At 31.1% G+C, this 17801-nt stretch overlaps 1 protein-coding gene across 13 annotated transcripts in view; it reads left to right on the top strand.

Moving 5' to 3' along the window:
* Inos (Inositol-3-phosphate synthase) overlaps window positions 1-16952 on the top strand; it is a 110750-nt gene extending 93798 nt beyond the window's left edge. For 7 of the 13 annotated variants that reach the window (XM_072894326.1, XM_072894331.1, XM_072894330.1 and 4 more), the window contains 3 exons: window positions 5596-5704; window positions 5891-13435; window positions 13541-14511. In XM_072894326.1, coding sequence (XP_072750427.1) covers window positions 5596-5704; window positions 5891-6270 — 489 coding nt within the window. In that variant the 3' untranslated portion in view covers window positions 6271-13435; window positions 13541-14511. Of the gene's footprint in view, window positions 1-5595; window positions 5705-5890; window positions 13436-13540; window positions 15303-15385; window positions 15548-15853; window positions 16030-16118; window positions 16326-16400 lie in introns of those variants that run through there. The other 6 variants (XM_072894333.1, XM_072894332.1, XM_072894323.1 and 3 more) reach the window with 6 other exon arrangements.
* Window positions 16953-17801: the final 849 nt, after the last annotated feature.

Here is a 17801-nt window from a genome sequence, read left to right as displayed (position 1 = left end):
GCTTAGTAAGGAGTATACTTTGTGGAATATTTTCCATTTCTTTAGGCAGCTCTCAAACCGCTTTTTTCCCATGTAAGCTTATTTTGACACTTATTTTACGGCTATTTATTAACTGTTAAAGGTTAGTTTTCGGACAATTTTACAAGTGTGTTAAAGCAATTGAAATACCTTTTTATTTAAAAATGGCACGCAAGAATAATTTGGTTGTCAAAACGTCACTTTCACGCTTAATAGTTTACCGATTTGTCGCGATGAGGCGCTGCATGACAAGTTTAACCAGTGAACTTTATATCCTATATTGCAAGGGCTAGTCCTTTATTTGAAAATGTAAAAAGCGAGAGAGAAAAAACTACCATCTCCCTCTTTTTCTAATCTTGTACTATCCAAACTAAAAAACATTAGCTTATTGAAATGTGCAGTAATAACCTCTACTACAACCAGCTAATAAGTATAATATCAAAGAAATTATAAAAAGGAAAAGAAAGACAAGATTTACAATGTAACGATATTGTGCAATAAAGAATTGTATGAACTATAAAAAATATGGTTTAGAAAATAGAAAAGATCATAGAAAATCATTGGCCAATCAGAATTTGCTAAATTAGGAGAGAGATGGCAGTTTTTTCCTCTCTCGCTCTTCACATTTTCAAACAAAGAACTAGCCTTTTCAATATAGGATAGAGTTCACTGAGTTTAATACACAGACTTTTATATATAACTAGACCGCTAACTCCGGCAAAATACATAACACCGAAAAGTATGTACAAAACTTATGCGCATGCGTCGTCATTGGTAGTATGACAGTCACGCTGATTGGTTGAATTTAAAGCAATATATAAATATATATATATATATATATATATATATATATATATATATATACATATATGTTACATGCTATACGTAATGTTTTATGCGCATAATGATATTTTCCAATAAAAATATTTATGATTAACGTACTTTAACTTAAAAAAATTGTTTTTAAAAATAAAATATTAGAGACTGTGTCTTTTGTAATGTACAATATAATATGGTTTAGTATATATATATATATATATATATAGTATATATAGTATATATATATTTTTTTTAATTTATTACAATATAAATGCAGATACTCATATCTACTAATGCATATGCATATAGTAATAAGTATAATATATATAAGTATATATAGAAGTCTGTGGTTTAATGGCGAATTCGATCGCCTGCACTAGTGTACACTGAGTGCAAATGTTTTTAGTGCAACGTGTTCGATCGACAATCTCTGTTCAGTGTACTGCACTCTTCGTATTCGATTATATTGCACACCTATTATAGTACAATAAAGCAAACTACACAAGTGCAAAGTTTTTTGCACGACCAATTTTGACAGTGCAATTATTATCGCGGGGAAGTAACGGGTAGATAGGAATAATAATGGAGCGATTTATGTTTTTAAACGAAATATTAGAAAGTAGCAGTAGTGATGAGGAAGAAATAAATTTGATTTTAAATAATTTAAAAGTAGAAAAACCAAAAATAAAAAATTTTTTACAAGTTATAAATGAATATTCGAATGAAGAAGTAAATATTTATATATTATATATATTTATATATGTATATATATATATATATATATATATATATATATACATACATATACATATATAAACAATTTTATATTTCTATTATATAATATTTATTGCTATATAATTATACTCTAAATACATATAATTTTACTTATATATACAGGGTGATTCAAAACAATCGTTTGTCCTTGAAATGTCGTATTCCTGAATTCATTCAGGATGATAGATATTATTATTTTTATCGTGATAAATATTAATCAAAAACATTCTCATAAAATTTCTTTCATATCATATTGTCCCACGTTTACCATGATTCTCAGGGTAAATTCTAAGAAAAAATTCTCTCATCTGTGGGTGTGAGTGTATTCGTCAAAGTCGATACAATTTTTAATAGAAAAAAGATTCGTTTATTATTCGGTGTGTCACTGTGTGTCAATGTCTCGTTGCGAGTCTACTCCAGTCGTATACAATTATCCATCAGAAGACATCAAACATTTCTACAAGGTAAGAATAAGTGAGTGTGTGAGAGAGAGAGAGAGAGAGAGAGAGAGAGAGAGAGAGAGAGAGTGTACATACACACGTACACACATACGCACACATCGCGTGTAGATAACAGCTAATCGCAGCGAGCGCCTCGCGTAATCGCCTGCATCGGATAATGAATTGCGCCGTTTCTGCTTACTGCCTGTATGCGTGCCATAATTCGCTACCTATTTTCTTTTATAATTTGAAAACTAAGCTCCAGATAAAATTTTGCCAAAGGAAAAATCGTCTCAAAATTCATTCAGGAATATGACATTTCAAGGACAAACGGTTGTTTTGAATCACCCTGTATAATTACATGCAATATTTATATCTCGTTCACTGAACTCGGTTGCACTAAACTGTACGAGTGCAGCACTAGGTCGATATTATCTTATTTCAGTGCAACACCAACGTGTTGAGTGTTGATTGGACCTAGTGATGCACTCGTACAGTTCAGTGCAATACAAGTTCAGTGGCACAATTTCACGCAGCGAGTAAAAGCTGGCGTTCTACCTCCACTCCATTAATTTTCGCCAGAATGGCGAATCCAGCGAATAAACGCTCAAATAATTGTAATAATATATATTTATTATATATTATTACAATTATGTAATTGTTAAAATAATAAAAAAATATGATACAATAATTTGCCCTAACATAGAGTCAATGCAGAAAAATTATATAATTCATAATTAATTATTATATAATTATATAATTCTGTTAAAGTAATAAAAAAATAGTACAATAATTCAATGCAGATTAAACAAAAAAAATTCAAACAGTAAGAATCGAACCAGCAACATGCATCGTAATAATCAGACATCTTTTTCATTAGCCTACGCTGGTTATAAATCCATCCTTATAAGTCAGTATATAAGTAGCATATAAATTTTTAAACGTGTATTTTTCGCGAATGCTTAAGAATTGTATTGTTGCATTACTTTATGATGGAAAGAAGAAAGGATAGGACTATAATTTTTTAGACTCGGCGAAATTGAAGGTCATGTTTGGTATTTTTCTTATTAGAATCTTTCTTAAGGGGATACCGAAGTACCGACCGAGTTCTAACCTAACAAAACAATATATTTACTTAATATAAAAGTTGCAATTTATATACATAAAATAAAATAGGTTTTCCCCTCTCAGAATTGCATGAAAAAGTATTTGTAAACTTTTAGAAATGAGCTTAGAAGCCTAGAAAAAAAAGTATTTCCCTGAAAACAAATATTGTACTACACAACATTTGTTTTCATGTTTCAATACTTTTTTGTAGGCTTCTAAGCTCATTTCTAAAAGTTCACAAATACTTTTTCATGCAATTCTGAGAGGGGAAAACCTATTTTATTTTATGTATATAAATTGCAACTTTTATATTAAGTATATATTGTTTTGTTAGGTTAGAACTCGGTCGGTACTTCGGTATTCCCTTAATGGGATTAGATCAGTTAGCTGGTATAATGATAAGGGTAATACCACACACACACACACACACACGCGCGCGCACAGTGTCCAATAACTAATAAGCGAATGAGCGCGCGCTTTTCGCGGTTAGACCATGGGGGGAGCGGTGCACTTGGACATCAAAATGAAGTCTACAATTATATGATTCCACATGGGTTTACGACTTACAACTCATATCGCCCTGTGTTTCAGATGCGAAACGAGTCTATAATTATACAGGTCCACATGGGTTTGCGACTTTTCATTTTCAGTGTCCAACTGAACGGTGTTCAAGTGAACAACGCGCATTTTTTATGTCCAAATGAACGGTGTCCAAAATTTCATGTCAATTTGAACCGTGTCCTTCTGCAACGTATCCAATTGTATGTACTGTGTCCAAGTGAAAGCCACTCGACCATGGGCCGTACGCTCTAGGGGTTCCAACGGCGAGTGTCACGCAGGTTGTACAATAACGAAAAGTATAGTTACTTTTTGTTGCCCTGTAATCTGTATAACACTCACCGTTGGAACGCCTAGGGCGTATGGCTCATGGTCTAGCCGCAAAAAGCGCGCGCTCATTTGCTGAACATTTTTAATTAATATTTTAATAATTATACTGGAAACTCTTAATAGTGCAGTGTACGGGGCTCTGCTGCACTTTTACGAGTTTACTATAGGTTTGTTCTTTTTAGCTGGATTAGTGCAGCACTAATTCAATATAGTGCTTACATTGCACTGCAATATTTTACAAGTTCAAGAGTACAGAAAGGGATAAAAGAAACGCAATAGTGTAGTAATTAATATGGCGTTCTACAATGAAAATGATATGATGGAAAATATACAAATAGCAGAGATAGCAGAATCTTCTGATGAAGAAGATATAATCATGATACCACCAGCGAAACCAATATTAGATGAAAATGATCACTTAAAATAAAACTTATAACTAATTATATAAATTAATTATATAAAAATATTAAAAGATTATAACCTATTCTAATGTTTATTTTTGGTTTATGTATGTCGCCATATTGAACTGTACCGTTACACCACCTCAGGACCTGTGCAATGAACTGTTGCACTGCTTGCCCCAGGTCTCTACTATAGAGTTCAGAGCCGTGACAATATATCGTTTCGCCCATACACCAAAAAAAAGTTTGTACTTATTAATAAAAGATATGTAAAACACAGTAACATGAATACGCACGAATACGATAGTTGAATTATATAATATCGCGAGACGCGTGAGCGTAAGTATACATATTTTTTACACGAGGGGGTACCGCGCCTGCAGCTTTGTGTAACCGATACGCTGCTAGGCCGTTATCCCTACTTACGTTACGGAGGCCGAACTTGGCGCGCATGGAAGAGATGTATTGCACTTTTTTGAATCGCACTATTGAGAGTTTCCAGTGTATTGCGAAAATTGCAAAATGGTAGAGGACTTTTCTGTTCAGTTTACCGCGCTCTATCTGCTCACGAGCCTTGGCTCAGTTTTTATACGGGTGTCCGATAACTAACACTCTGTATAAAAACTATAATAAAATACAATCGAGCCTCTTATTCTACGACATATCCGTTCCGGATCCTATGACTTTCCCCACTTTGCAATCAAAAATTTGACGAGTCAATATTGTAATGTACATTTGAGAAGTGGGAATACGCTTATTCTACCGCGGTCGTAGCATGAAAGGTATTTTTGTCATTAAATGTATAAAGCCCATTCTACAATGGCAGTAACAATGGCTGTAGGAGTAGAGACTAAACTGTTTTTAGTAAAATAAAGATTGGGAGTAATGAAATGGGCAATTCTTATTTCGTACTCCTACTATCTTATTATAAATCAATGAAGTATTCAGGTGCGAAGTCACTGTCTTTACTTATCTAAAAACAGTTTAGTCTCTACTCCTACTCTGTTACTGCCATTGTAGAATGAGGTATTAGAGCTTTAAAGCTATATAAGTTTTAGAGGTATAGTAGGATGAGAGGTGCAACTGTACATAGTACATATATTTTCTCTATTGTAAAATATTTTTACATATGTATAATCAATTTACAGATTTCCAAGAGCAATGTTATAGACGATATGGTGGAATCCAACAAGATTTTGTACAAACCTGGGGAAAAGCCGGATCATTGTGTCGTTATCAAATATGTTCCCTACGTTGGTAAATTTTCATTTTTTATATTTTAGTTTTTTATCAGTATCCTAGATAATCAAATATGCCAAATATATATGTATCAATACAAATGTGTACTACATATTATGTTGGTAGAGTCAAGCCGTTTTAAATAATGTCGACAGAAATTTAGGAAAAAGTATAACATTTTTTTTACCTACATGGTTTTTCTAGGTGATAGTAAGAAAGCCATGGACGAATACACTTCTGAAATCATGCTGGGAGGCCATAATACTATTGTGATTCATAACACATGCGAAGATTCGCTCCTAGCGGCACCTATTATTCTTGATCTTGTCATCTTGGCCGAACTCTGTTCTCGTATTACTTTCAAGAAAATGAATTTCAATGACGACGAAGAATTCTCCAGTTTTCACAGCGTACTCTCCATTTTGTCGTATCTCTGCAAGGCTCCTTTAGTGCCACAAGGAACGCCGGTAGTGAATGCTCTCTTCCGACAGCGGAACGCCATTGAAAATATTCTACGAGCCTGCTTATCCTTACCACCAGAGAATAACATGTTACTAGAGCACAAGGTCACCTTTAAGATTTAAGGAAAACTAAGGAGATAAAAGAAATAAAGTGGACATAAGGCAGAAAAGTGATATAATGAAAACTTTGTTTAGTATAAAAAGAGAGAATAGTCGATAATGTTTTTAGTTCAGTTTCTTTAGTCATATCCAATAGTACTATTTCGAAATTAATTTCACGATTACACTTTTGTAATGACAAGAACATAGCGTAATTTTGAAAGCTGACTTTTATATTTATGAAAAGTTAGTTTTTATATAAAAATTATTTTATATATGATATATTAAGATATATGATATATTAAGAAATGTATTAACTAAGATTATTAATACTCATAGCATAACAAAATAATTTTTTATCATCTCTTTGAGCAATTTTACACACTTTATGTAATCAATAATAATGTTATTAATCAATAACATTGTTAGTTGATTACTGTCATAATTATTATAGTATAATTTTTTTCAATGTTGTACTACACAACAGGGATGCAATTAATTAATTACTTTTCTCATTAATTACCATGTTTAATTAGCAATTAATGTGAATAAATTTAATTAAAGCTTTTTGAATTGACGATTAATTTGAGAAAAATTAATTGTAAATCGTTCAATTGACGATTGATAAAAGCGAGATTAATCGAAGATTCCTTGATTAATGATTAATATGAACAAAATTAATTAAAGGTCGCTTGATTGACAATTGATATAAACAAAATTAATCAAAAGATATTCGATTAAAGATTAATATGAACGAATTTAATGGAAAGTCTTTTGATTGACGATTGAGATGAGCAACTTCAATTAAAAATTATTCCATAAACGATTGAACCAAACAAATTCAATCGAAGACTGTTCAATTGACAATTGATTTAAGCTAATTTAATCGAAAATTATTTAATTGACGATTGAATATAATAAATTTAATGCGAATATTTTTGATTGATAATTAATTTAGGTAAACGCAATAATAATAATCTGTAATTTTTGCATATCAGAAAAATCATTATGGTTATCTCAAATTGTGGCTATCTAAAAATCATATAAAAATATGTTTATTGATTTCGTATTAATTTTAAACAAAAATTACAGACTATTGCATTTACCTAAATTAATTATCAATTAAAAATATTTGCATTAAATTTATTATATTCAATCGTCAATCAAATAATTTTCGATTAAATTAGTTCAAATCAATTGTCAATTGAACAGTCTTCGATTGAATTTGTTTGGTTCAATTGTTTATGGAATAATTTTTAATTGAATTTACTCATATCAATCATCAATCAAAAGACTTTCCATTAAATTCGTTCATATTAATCTTTAATCGAATATCTTTTGATTAATTTTGTTTATATCAATTGTCAATCAAGCGACCTTTAATTAATTTTGTTCATATTAATCATTAATCAAGGAATCTTCGATTAATCTCGCTTTTATCAATCGTCAATTGAACGATTTACAATTAATTTTTCTCAAATTAATCGTCAATTCAAAAAGCTTTAATTAAATTTATTCACATTAATTATTACTTTTGACAAATTTAATTGATATTTTCCCAACCCTGCTACACAATAAAGATTTATTTCTAAAATAGTTACTTTTTCCGATTTTTCTCGCACTATTATCTCATCATTTTACTTTTGTATACATATAATGTATTATGCATGTAGGATGATATTTTCTATCTTCTACACATGTTTCTATTTTACGCATAGCCAAAAGTATAATCACACAACTGTAAAGTAGTAGAATAATAGTACAAAACAAAACGTGGGAAAATTTTAATTTTATTCCAAAAGTGAATAATACCGGATTATGATCGTAAAATGATTATAGTGCCAAATTATCAATTAATTAATTAAAATTACTATAATACCATAATAACATTGTTTTCTTGTATAATAGTTTATATTTTTCTTTTAATCAAAAATATCATAAGCAATTTATATTAATAAATTATAATAAATTAACAATTTGAAGCTCTAAATAAATATTAATAAATAATATAAATTAGACGCAAAAAAGGTAATGAAGAGCCGGGTGGAGGGCGTGAAAAAAACTGGTTTAAACTTCTTTCTATATTTCAAACGTTTCGACTCATTTTGAGCCTTCTTCAGTGACTTTACAGTTGAACTCACATGATTTCTAATTCTAAGAACAGCAAATTGATGGCAACATGTTAAACACCAATATCTTGTCAATATCTTTATCTTGTCATTATATTTGTGTTGTTGCCATCATGATGTTATAGAAAAAATAATCTCATTAATTGTTGTCATGTTGCTGATAACATAACATTTCAGTTCGCTGATTATTTGCACTCAAAATTTCGTCAACTAATTGCGTAATATATAAATACTCATGTTGCTGTATTTAATATTGCGGATCTATTCTCATGTTAGCAAACGTACAGCAAACGTATAATAACATATGCAATGCATTAGTCTGTTTAATATAATTAATCACGCTTGGCTATCTGGGTACTTATGATGAATAAAAACTCAAGTGCAAAATTCAAAATAAGATGAAAGAGGCAACTTACTTGGACCAACAAAGGATAGCCGAGATGGCGAGAACACACGTATACAAATGATAGACAATAACGAAATATTCGAATGCTAACAAAATCATCAAAATATCGTCAGATAAATAATAAATAAATAAACCGAACAAGGACAAAGATCAGAACAGTATTAAATTTTAGATAACTTCTCAATAATAGATAGGCAAACATTATTCAAATTTATGGTATCGCTATGTTCAAAGCGTTCTTTTGCGTTTTATGTGAATCTCCGATATCAATCTTTTCTTTTTGAGAAACAATTCCTCATCCAAAATCTCAAGATCGTCAAAATAAAAATTATGATTTAACGCTCTATGATCCGCCTGACTGACATATGGCTCTTGGTATATTCTTTAGGCCGGGTCTATAATAGATGTAGTAAGCCTTAAGCCGTAAGAAATTAACCAATTACAATTGACTTTAGAGAAGAATAATGAATATGATTAGTTCATTTCTTACGACTTAAGGCTTACTACAGCTATTGTAGACCCGGCCTTAATTCTCATTTTTTGTTTTGATGACTTTGTTGTTTTAATGATTGTTTGATATGTTAAAGTCAGTGAAGAAGGCTCGAAATGAGTGGAAACGTTTGAAATATAGAAGGAAGTTTAAACCAGATACAGTTGAAAAAGAAGTTTTTTACGACCTCCACCCGCGTTGGCTCTTCATTGCCTTTTTTTGCGTTTAATTCATATTAATAAATTATATTTCAATTTATCTAAGAATTAATATATCAATATTTTTATCGATGATATTAGAAATTTGTGTAATTTTTGTTTAGAAGGGAAATATTTTTCGAATAAATATATATGTAATTTATTAATAAATATAATTATCTGAATTTTAAAAATGATTATGTAGAATTATATAGATATAATTTAAATAATTATTTAAAATTTAAAAATAGATAATTAGTACATAATTTTTTTATGTTTGGTTTTAATATCAAGTTTTACTTTATTTCTATTACCGCCAGCTTCAGCTTCAGCTTTAGCTTTAACTTTATTTTCAGCTAATTTATAATATATGTACCTTTCCCGCCACAGATGGTTCCAGGGTTCGAAAAGAGGGGAGACTTCGCAAAGGGAGAGTATCACAGACTTCTATATATAACTAGACTGCTAACTCCGGCAAAATACATAACCCCGAAAAGTATGTACAAAACTTATGTGTATGCATCATCATTAGTAGGATGACAATCACGCTGATTGGTTGAATTTAAAGCAATGTCACTCACACACGAGTTTTCGGGAGGGTCCCGTTAGCACACATCCCGGTAGCACACAACCAAACATATTGACCGATGCCTAGGGTAACCAGCACGGTTAGCCAATCAGAAGATTCAATTGTTCATTGGCCAATTAGCATTGTGTGCTATCGGATCCCGTCCGAGTTTTCTATAATAGCCATATTATATATCTATCCCCTCCTTTTCTCTATCCTACTAATGTTGTACATATTTTTCGGGGTCACTTTTTAGGTCTAATATATAAGGAAGTTAACGGTCTAGTTATAGTATAGAAGTCTGTGGAGAATATTGATCAGACACAATGCTTATTGGCCAAATGAAAATGAGATTTGATTGGTCAACTGTGCTGGTTACCCTAGGCATTGGTAAATTTGTGTGATGTGTCTGATCAAACATGCGCAATCGGATCTCCTTCGCAAATAGCTACACGATAGTCTCTAAAACACAATGTTTATTAAAAGAAATACCAGAAGTAAAACTTAAGTTTAATATGTACATAAATTGGTGGACGTAACATTTTTCGGGCGCGGACGAATCTTAGGCCTACTTTACAAGTAATTGACGCGACACATGTTTTGAACGCGGAGGAATCTTAAGCCCGATCTACAATAAGAAGTAAGAATAAGAATAGGAGTAGGAGTAAAGAAATAAAATCATTTTATTCGCTCATACGCTCACTCCAGCTTCTTACGCCGCTCTTACTACTTTACTCCAAGTTTACTCTCACGAATTATATACTATTGTAGATCGGCCTTTAATCTATGGTACTTTGTCAAAAGGCGGTATGGCGATAACTTTGAAAAAGCCTATTTATGGCGAGAACCTGGAGCCTTGAGAAAGATTGTATCCGAAAACATTGAAAAAGACTGTTAAAGATATCTGATGGAAAGAGGGGAGAGAGGGAGAGAGAGAAAGAGAAAGTGCACCGCTCTTAGTCTTGCAATACGTGAGGAAGAGATACTAGTGGGACAAATTCATACCTTAGCTCCAATTCACCTTCGATATGGCAAAAGAACAAAAAGCGGATATATATCCCAGCCTTCCTAATCCACGGTCGAGAAGTGCAATATCCATATCCGGGGGGGTCAGTGAACTGGCTGCGACGCCTATGAGGTAGATCAAATAAACTTGACTCGAGCATTCCAGCAACAACAGAGGGACTATGACTTGCGACTGGCGACAGCAGACAGGGGAGCACCCCTCCCTTGTATATCAATGGAATATAAAAGAAACGCTGTAGAATTTTGAAGAAGCGGGATAGCAAAGCCAAAAGTCTTGAAACTCTAAAACGTATTAGATTAGTAACGTCTCTTCGGAAAGTAACGTCTCTTCATCAATTAAGAAGATGGGAGGAACAAGTAAATTAAGGTGGCAGCAGATTTGACAAACTGAAAAAAATTTCAACATATAAGTTAAATAAATTCAATAAAGCTGTTGAAAATGGTATAATTATTCATGACATTGATATTGTTTGATGAGATCTTCGAGCACACAGAAGGAGATAAATGTATCTAGATTTACTGCATCTTCATTATGGGAAAAAAATTTTAACTCGCACATAATATCATATCCAAAAATTACAAAATTTGTAACAAAAAAGCATTTAATGTCAAATTTAAATTTAGAAACACAAAGCAAATCATTTATCGAAAATGTAAAATATTTTATTATACAATATAGAATTGAAAATGTATATAATTCGGATCAAAGTGAATTTCAGTTAGAATTTCATTCCAATCGTTCACTATCATTCAAAAGTGCAAAAAATAAAACATATAGTACAATCCATATCGGCAACTACACATAGGTCGATATTCATAGTCCGATCATATATTTAAGATCGTCTTAAGATCTCGTTTTACCTAACCGATAAAATTATACTATGCGGCCACTTCATTGATTGAATGAGATTTTAAGACAATCTTAAATATAAGATTGGCCTATAAATACCGACCATAGTTATACTGTACAAATCATTGCTTCCAATAGTAGATTATTATCACCTGTTTTTATTGTTTTAAAAGAACCTACTGGACCATTTGGTTCAACGATAAGAGAAACAATGTTTAAAGAAAATAATACCTTTGTCATGACATCAAATCTGCAAATTAACATCGTATTATTTTGAGATCTGGATAAAAGAAGTGTTTTTTCCAAACTTTGAACCAAAATCAGGTTTATTATTAAATTTTTGGACTGGCCATTGTCCTGATATAATTTAAAGAAACAAACCAGATTTTATAAAAAATATTAATTTTTAGCTATACTGATTGGAGCAACGAGAAAAATACAACTGTTAGATGTATTTGGTTTTCGTTTATGGAAAAATTTTGTTAAACATTTCTCGAATACTATCATGTTTTTGGATTTTGAAGTCAAGCTTCATTCCAGAAATAATATTTTAAAATTACAACCATTACATAAACTTACAATCAAATTAAGAAACTTGGACCTCAATCCTCATCTAAACGTGTTTTAAAAATGGTCGGGAAAATAAAGAGAGAGTGAGCATGAAAACGGCCACAGACCTAAAGTATGGACTGCGCAATGCAATTCAAAAGTGAGTTCCAGTGTGGAAAAAGAACAACACGAATTTGCCGCCAATATCTGTCTTTTTTTAGTCAACATCATTTAGGATTTTTTATTCCTAGATTTTGAATACGCCAGTGTTCAGGACGCAAGAAATCCAAATACTTTTACACAACAACTTTATTTTATTAACAATATCAATAAAATACTGAAAAGACTAGAATTACAATATTGCGTACAAAAGTCTAATGGCTCCTGCACACAGGGCGCGGCAACGTTTGCCGCGCGACAAAATGCGACGCGGTAGCCAATCGGAGGTCTGCTTTTCCGGAAATAATGGATATATAACTTCCGCCGCGCATAAAAAGTTGAACTATACTAGCTCTATTATAACCGGTGTGAGTGAAGTGACGCCAATATGGCGACTATAATAGGCCGACGCGCAAGCGCAGTTGGCATGTTTTGTCAGACAACATAATGTATATTTGTGGCTGTTTAGCACACGGTCTCTTCGTATACATATTTTATATCATATATAAGTGATTAGTTATATATCATATATGATTAGCGAGTATTCGCTGAGTGAGTTGAACATTGATAACGCGAAAAAAAATATGCCTAACAAATGTATTGTACCTGGTTGTAATACAGGTTATGCTACTTGCAAGGTGAAATTATCAATGTTTTCTGCATCAAAAGATGAACGAATAAAAGAGTGAGAAGAAAAGCTTCAATTAATAAAGCTATTGTTGGCAAAACATTTTGTGTGTAAAAAACATTTCCGCACAGAAGATATAATAACAAGCTACTAACACAAGAGTGAAAATGGCAATGTGCTTATCGAGGTAAACTGTTACATATATTTTATAGTATAAAATATTAATTACCTTAAAAAATAAATTTAATAATTAATGTATAACATTTTAATATAAAATTATTATTGTGCATAGATTCCGAATAAACGAGCTCAACTGGTAAAGGACGTAGTACCAATAGCAATATTGCCGCAGCATATAGGCAATAACGAAAATTTGCAGGAAAATGAAAATATTACAGATGAACAGCTTAACATAGTTCCAATATCATAATCTTTGATAGAAGTATCACATTTGATAGAAGATACTGAAAAGTACCAGAAGAGCGAAACTTTTATTGAACATAATTTGTTTACGGACCTACTGAATAATCCATTTGTGATAAAAATACCAACAAATTGGTATTGTACATGGGAGGATTCCAGTTGCGCACAGACTGATTTGACATAACCAATCATATCAACTAATGCTTAGGGTCACCAGCATGATTAGCCAATTAAACCAGTTTGTGTCCAATAGGTCTGTGTGCAACTGGGCTTCACTCTTGTATATCATCCAAAAAACAAATTGTACTTTTCGAGATTCATCTGCAAAATTATGATGATATATCCGTATATCTTACTACACGAAGAAGCTTGACCATTGATGACAACATGAAAACTATTTACTATTGATAAGTGGCAAACGTGTAAATCCGTCAGTGTTCTCATTTTGTTGCGGTACTTCTATGCGTGATGATGTAAATTTAGTGAAAGGAAATATTGAGTACACCAATAATTCATTTCAGTTGCGACATAATAGATGTCCAATCATTACAGATGGAAGACAATGTGAAGCCTGCAAGAGCATGAAAAAATGTATTTTACGAAAAAAAACAACGAAATCCGAAAGTGTTCACAGATTTGCAAATCCGAAAGTGTTCACAGATTTGCAACATAAAAACAACGATCGACATCAAACATCATCATTATCGTATCTATGGAAAAAAAAGTTTCATCGCCAACAGTGTGCCTTAAAACGTTCAAAAATACGACTTGAGACTTTGAAAAAATTAATTCTCTCTCAACAGGCAAAAATAAATAAGCTTAAGAAGGAGGATGTAATCCTCCTTAAAAATGTGAGGTATATTAGATATGTCAGAAATACAAAAAACGTGCATAAAGGAAATTATGGCTGCAACTCGACTAACAAATTCGAAAGGGCTTCGATACACAAACGATTATGCTCTTCATTCTTATGCATATTCGCTCACCGAGTGCGTATAAATTTAAAAAAAAATGATATTTTACCATTGCTCTGCGTCAGAACTATAGGGCGTTATTTGTCTACAGTAAATATAAAATGTGGATTTGATAAACACTTTTTTGAAATGTTTAAGAAATACATTGAAAAAAAGTCACTACAAAAACACGGACTTCTATTAATCGACGAAATCTCACTGCAGGAATCTATTTCCGTAAACTCATCAAACTTAACATATAAAGGACTTATTGATTTTGGTAAAGATGGCAAGAAAGCTAAAAGTTTAGACGAAAAAGCGACAAGCGGTTTGTTTCAACTGCTTGCCGATAACTACACGCAGCCAATCGCAGTATTTGCTTCTCGTGGTCCTGTCAAGGGAGTAGAACTAGCTAAATTGGTTATTCAAGCAATCTTTTTCCTTGAAAATGCTGGTGTTTTAGTACATGGAATTATATCTAATGGGAAATTAGATGCGGGTGCGGAAACTAATCAAAAAATGTGGAGTGAGTTAGGAGTATGTGGAAAAATGGATAATTTAAAAAACTGGTTCACACATCCTGTCAATAATGAACGAAAAGTTTTTGCTTTCTCTGACACACCACATTTAATAAAATGCATTAGAAATAGAGTATGCTCGAAAGATAAGCACTTAAGGGTCAGTAATAATTTTAATTGAACATAATCGTTAGTAGAATGTGTACATATTTTTTTAAATAAATCACTAATTATATTTTACAGCTGGACCCTAACAAATCTTTCGTACAATGGAAACATTTTGAGGCTCCATATGATATAGATAAATCAGTTTCAACAACGCAACTGCGCGTGTGCCCAAAACTTACTCTCAACCATTTGGAGTTATCTAATACGTCTAAGATGAAAGTGAGATTGACAACTCAGGTACAATGTTTGAAATAAGTTAAAATAATAACTTTCTAACAACTAATTCAAATGATTTTAATGCATTTTTTTAAAAAAATTCTAAAACAAATGTCATTAAATATTTTAATTTTCCTTCATCATCTTTGAAAGTATAATATATGAAACGTAGATTATCATAATTAATAATTTAGTAATAATAATAATGATGATGATGATAACTATTAATATTAATAATATTTACATATTTATTTTAATATTATACCTACTATTAATTTGTACTTTTTTTAACAGTTGTCACATATTTATAGTTTCTTGTTCTTATAGATATTTAGTAATTCAATCGTACATGGTTTGAAATTCTACAAAGCACATGGTGTCCCTGAATTACAGGATTGCGAAGCCACACAATTGATTTTTGCCAACGGCTTAATGATTTGTTTGATACACTCAATCGCAAAATCCTGAATGAAGGAGTTACATCCTCTGGAAATGATTTTAAAGTAATTCATAAATTTTTAAAATAAAATATTCAAATACCAGCCTACTTAAAAGATAACCATAATATATTATATACTGTTCGAAATGACAGGTTCTGCAATTATCTCTCAAATGGATCAATTGTTGGGAAAATTACTTCCGAAATGGAAAAATAAAAGGATCGGAATTCTTAACGAGCAACACAGCGGACGGTCTACGTGTCACAATTCAATCTACTATTGATATTTGTGAAACATTAACTACAACGTATAATTTTAAATACATATTAACTGGACGAATTAATCAAGATTCATTAGAGGTACATAAATTTCGAATTGTCTTGTCTTACTTTTATTTTTGACAATTACTGATAATTTTTACTTTTTCTTTATAGAAATTTTTCGGAAATCCGCCAAGCTGCAGGAGCCAATGATCATCCTTCGACCCCAACATTCCTCCAATTATATAAGTTGTTATCAATATATAGCATTTTGAAACTATCTGCGAGCGGAAATTGCACCATCACAAAAACACATCCGAAAACTCTCATCACCCTACCTGAGTTAAAAGACATTTATGACAAACCAACTAAAATCTCTATGACAAATTTGAAGGCAAAATTGGACGAGCTCATTGAAGAAAATGATGAGTGGGAATTTGATGATGTCGTCGAACATGATTATTTTCATGCAGCGGTCGTCGACTGTATAATTTATTACGTGACAGGTTATTTGTGAAAAATCATGTTTATTGATAATTTAACTATTAAATTATCAATAAAGATGATAATTAATGATGACCTGTGAAATTTATTTTTATATAAAAATAATAATTATAATAATTATTATATAAAAATAATTATTATTTATAAATTATTTTAAATGAAAAATAATTAATGAATATTTTTTTAATTATTTTAAGAAGCTAAAAATGCTGCATTTTAAAATATAGTAAATGTACAAAACTACAAGAAATATAATAATTGAAATTTTTATTTTTTTGTGGAAAATATTTGAACCTCACATAACAAATTCCTGTGTCAGTACTTTAATCACATTATTTTATTTGCAGGTTTTTTATTAAATTTTTTTTTAGGTTTTATAAAACTAGGATAATGATTTTCCATGCTTTTTATTCCGATTAAAAATATAATATTAGTTTCTTTTTTCAGGATACGTTTGCAAACAAATAGAAAAGCATTTTGCTTGTGATACGTGTAAAATAGCTATACGGATACCTAAAGCCTTCTCTCAGTTACCCTCTGCTGAAATTATCAATTTAAAATCAACAGGTTTTTTAATCCATCCTAATACAAATTTTTTTTTAATGCTTCGAGAAGTCGAAGCTTATTTCTCAAAAAGCATGTATCTTCCCCAAATGTTTATAAGGAGACAGTTAATGAAATGTTAAATAACTATAAATTTTCATTTCCTTGCACAGAGTATAGTTCTGAGCTTCTATCCTATGCAATGACATACTATTTAAGCTTAAGGTTGAGGCAATATTCCCAACAGATAAATAAAGATGCAAAAAAAATAAGTGCAACAAAAAAAGGCAAGCAAAATATTATAAAAGTTAATAATTATAATTAACATTATTTTTTGTTATAACATGTTATGTTTTATGAAAATATAATGTTTAATTTTGTTATAATAATTTTATTAAAATATATTAATGTCATAATAAAAAATATAAATTGTAAAACAATTGTTATCTTTTGGGTGCCGAAAACGTGTCTACGCTCCTGGTAATCGGCCCACTGTAGACGCCATATTGGCGTCACTTCTGCTTACAT

The sequence above is a fragment of the Anoplolepis gracilipes genome, chromosome 6, assembly GCF_047496725.1.
Source record: "Anoplolepis gracilipes chromosome 6, ASM4749672v1, whole genome shotgun sequence".
Lineage (NCBI taxonomy): Eukaryota > Metazoa > Arthropoda > Insecta > Hymenoptera > Formicidae > Anoplolepis > Anoplolepis gracilipes.
This window is presented reverse-complemented; position numbering and strand designations above follow the sequence as displayed.